We start from the raw sequence: 978 nt of genomic DNA, 5'->3' as shown, positions 1-978 counted from the left end.
TATATATATATACTTCTGGTATTTTCTGGCAACAAAAAGTTATAATTCATCAAAACTCACTATGTCTCTTTAATTATAAAACAAACAACAATACTAAGAGACCGGTAACATAGTTTCAACAAACATATTCTTATTACAATAATGATGGTGTTTGTTTACAAACAGCTAAATGGCTGGTGAGCTAAATACAATGGTGAACAAAGAATTAAAACTGTGAAAGGATGTGAAAACAACTGCAGAAAAAAATTGAAACTGTAAGTCTGAAACAAAAATGATGACTTATAAAAACAGAAATAGATTTTGATCAATATTTTGTAAATCACTAAGTTTGTCTGTTGTAGTGATACCTCCAATAATGACCAACTACTCACTAAAAAGATGTGATGCAAGTGAAGGATCTATGCGGAGAGGGTCATCCAAGTAATGTTGATACCGTGTCCCATGGTAGACTAGTGGAGGTGTGTTTTGCCCCAACAACACCTCGCTTAGCCACACACCATTCACGACAGGACGCTTCCATTCTTTTGCCTTGGCTACCTTTGCTCCTTCCAACCTAAATGCATAAAATGTGAAAAAAGACAATATATAAAAATAATATTACATAAATATATAAAACAAATAAACAAAAACAATAATGGATTTGATTATGGAGCTCTGCACTTCATACTATCAATGATATTTATATGAATATTGTTATAATCATTAATGTTATTAGTGCCAATCCTAATAGAAAAAAAGCTTACCTTTTGCAGATGAGAAGGCTGTTATGTTTTGAAAAATAACCTGTATATTTGGCCCCTACCAACTGTAGCATTAACTTGATGATGGTTCTTTCTTCATTCTCAAATCCACTCACACTAACTATGAGATCTTTGCAAGGCTTGTTATCATTTCTGAAAGAAAATCAGAATGGCTTTAATCTGTTGCTATTATTGCTTTTAAATTGTGGTATAATCAAATGCTGCTCACAAACAAATT

The 978-nt window shown here is 32.0% G+C and overlaps 1 protein-coding gene across 1 annotated transcript in view; it reads right to left on the bottom strand.

The window, feature by feature from the left end:
- The window catches only part of LOC119590813 (PAX-interacting protein 1-like), a gene marked incomplete at its 3' end in the record, with an annotated part of 13844 nt that overhangs the window by 983 nt on the left and 11883 nt on the right, over positions 1 to 978 (bottom strand). The window contains 2 exon segments of the mRNA XM_037939550.1: positions 372 to 553; positions 744 to 893. Coding sequence (XP_037795478.1) covers positions 372 to 553; positions 744 to 893 — 332 coding nt within the window.

This window comes from Penaeus monodon, chromosome 27, assembly GCF_015228065.2.
Source record: "Penaeus monodon isolate SGIC_2016 chromosome 27, NSTDA_Pmon_1, whole genome shotgun sequence".
NCBI classification, from domain to species: domain Eukaryota; kingdom Metazoa; phylum Arthropoda; class Malacostraca; order Decapoda; family Penaeidae; genus Penaeus; species Penaeus monodon.
The sequence above is the reverse complement of the archived record's forward strand: the minus strand, read 5'-3'. Positions and strand labels throughout refer to the sequence as shown.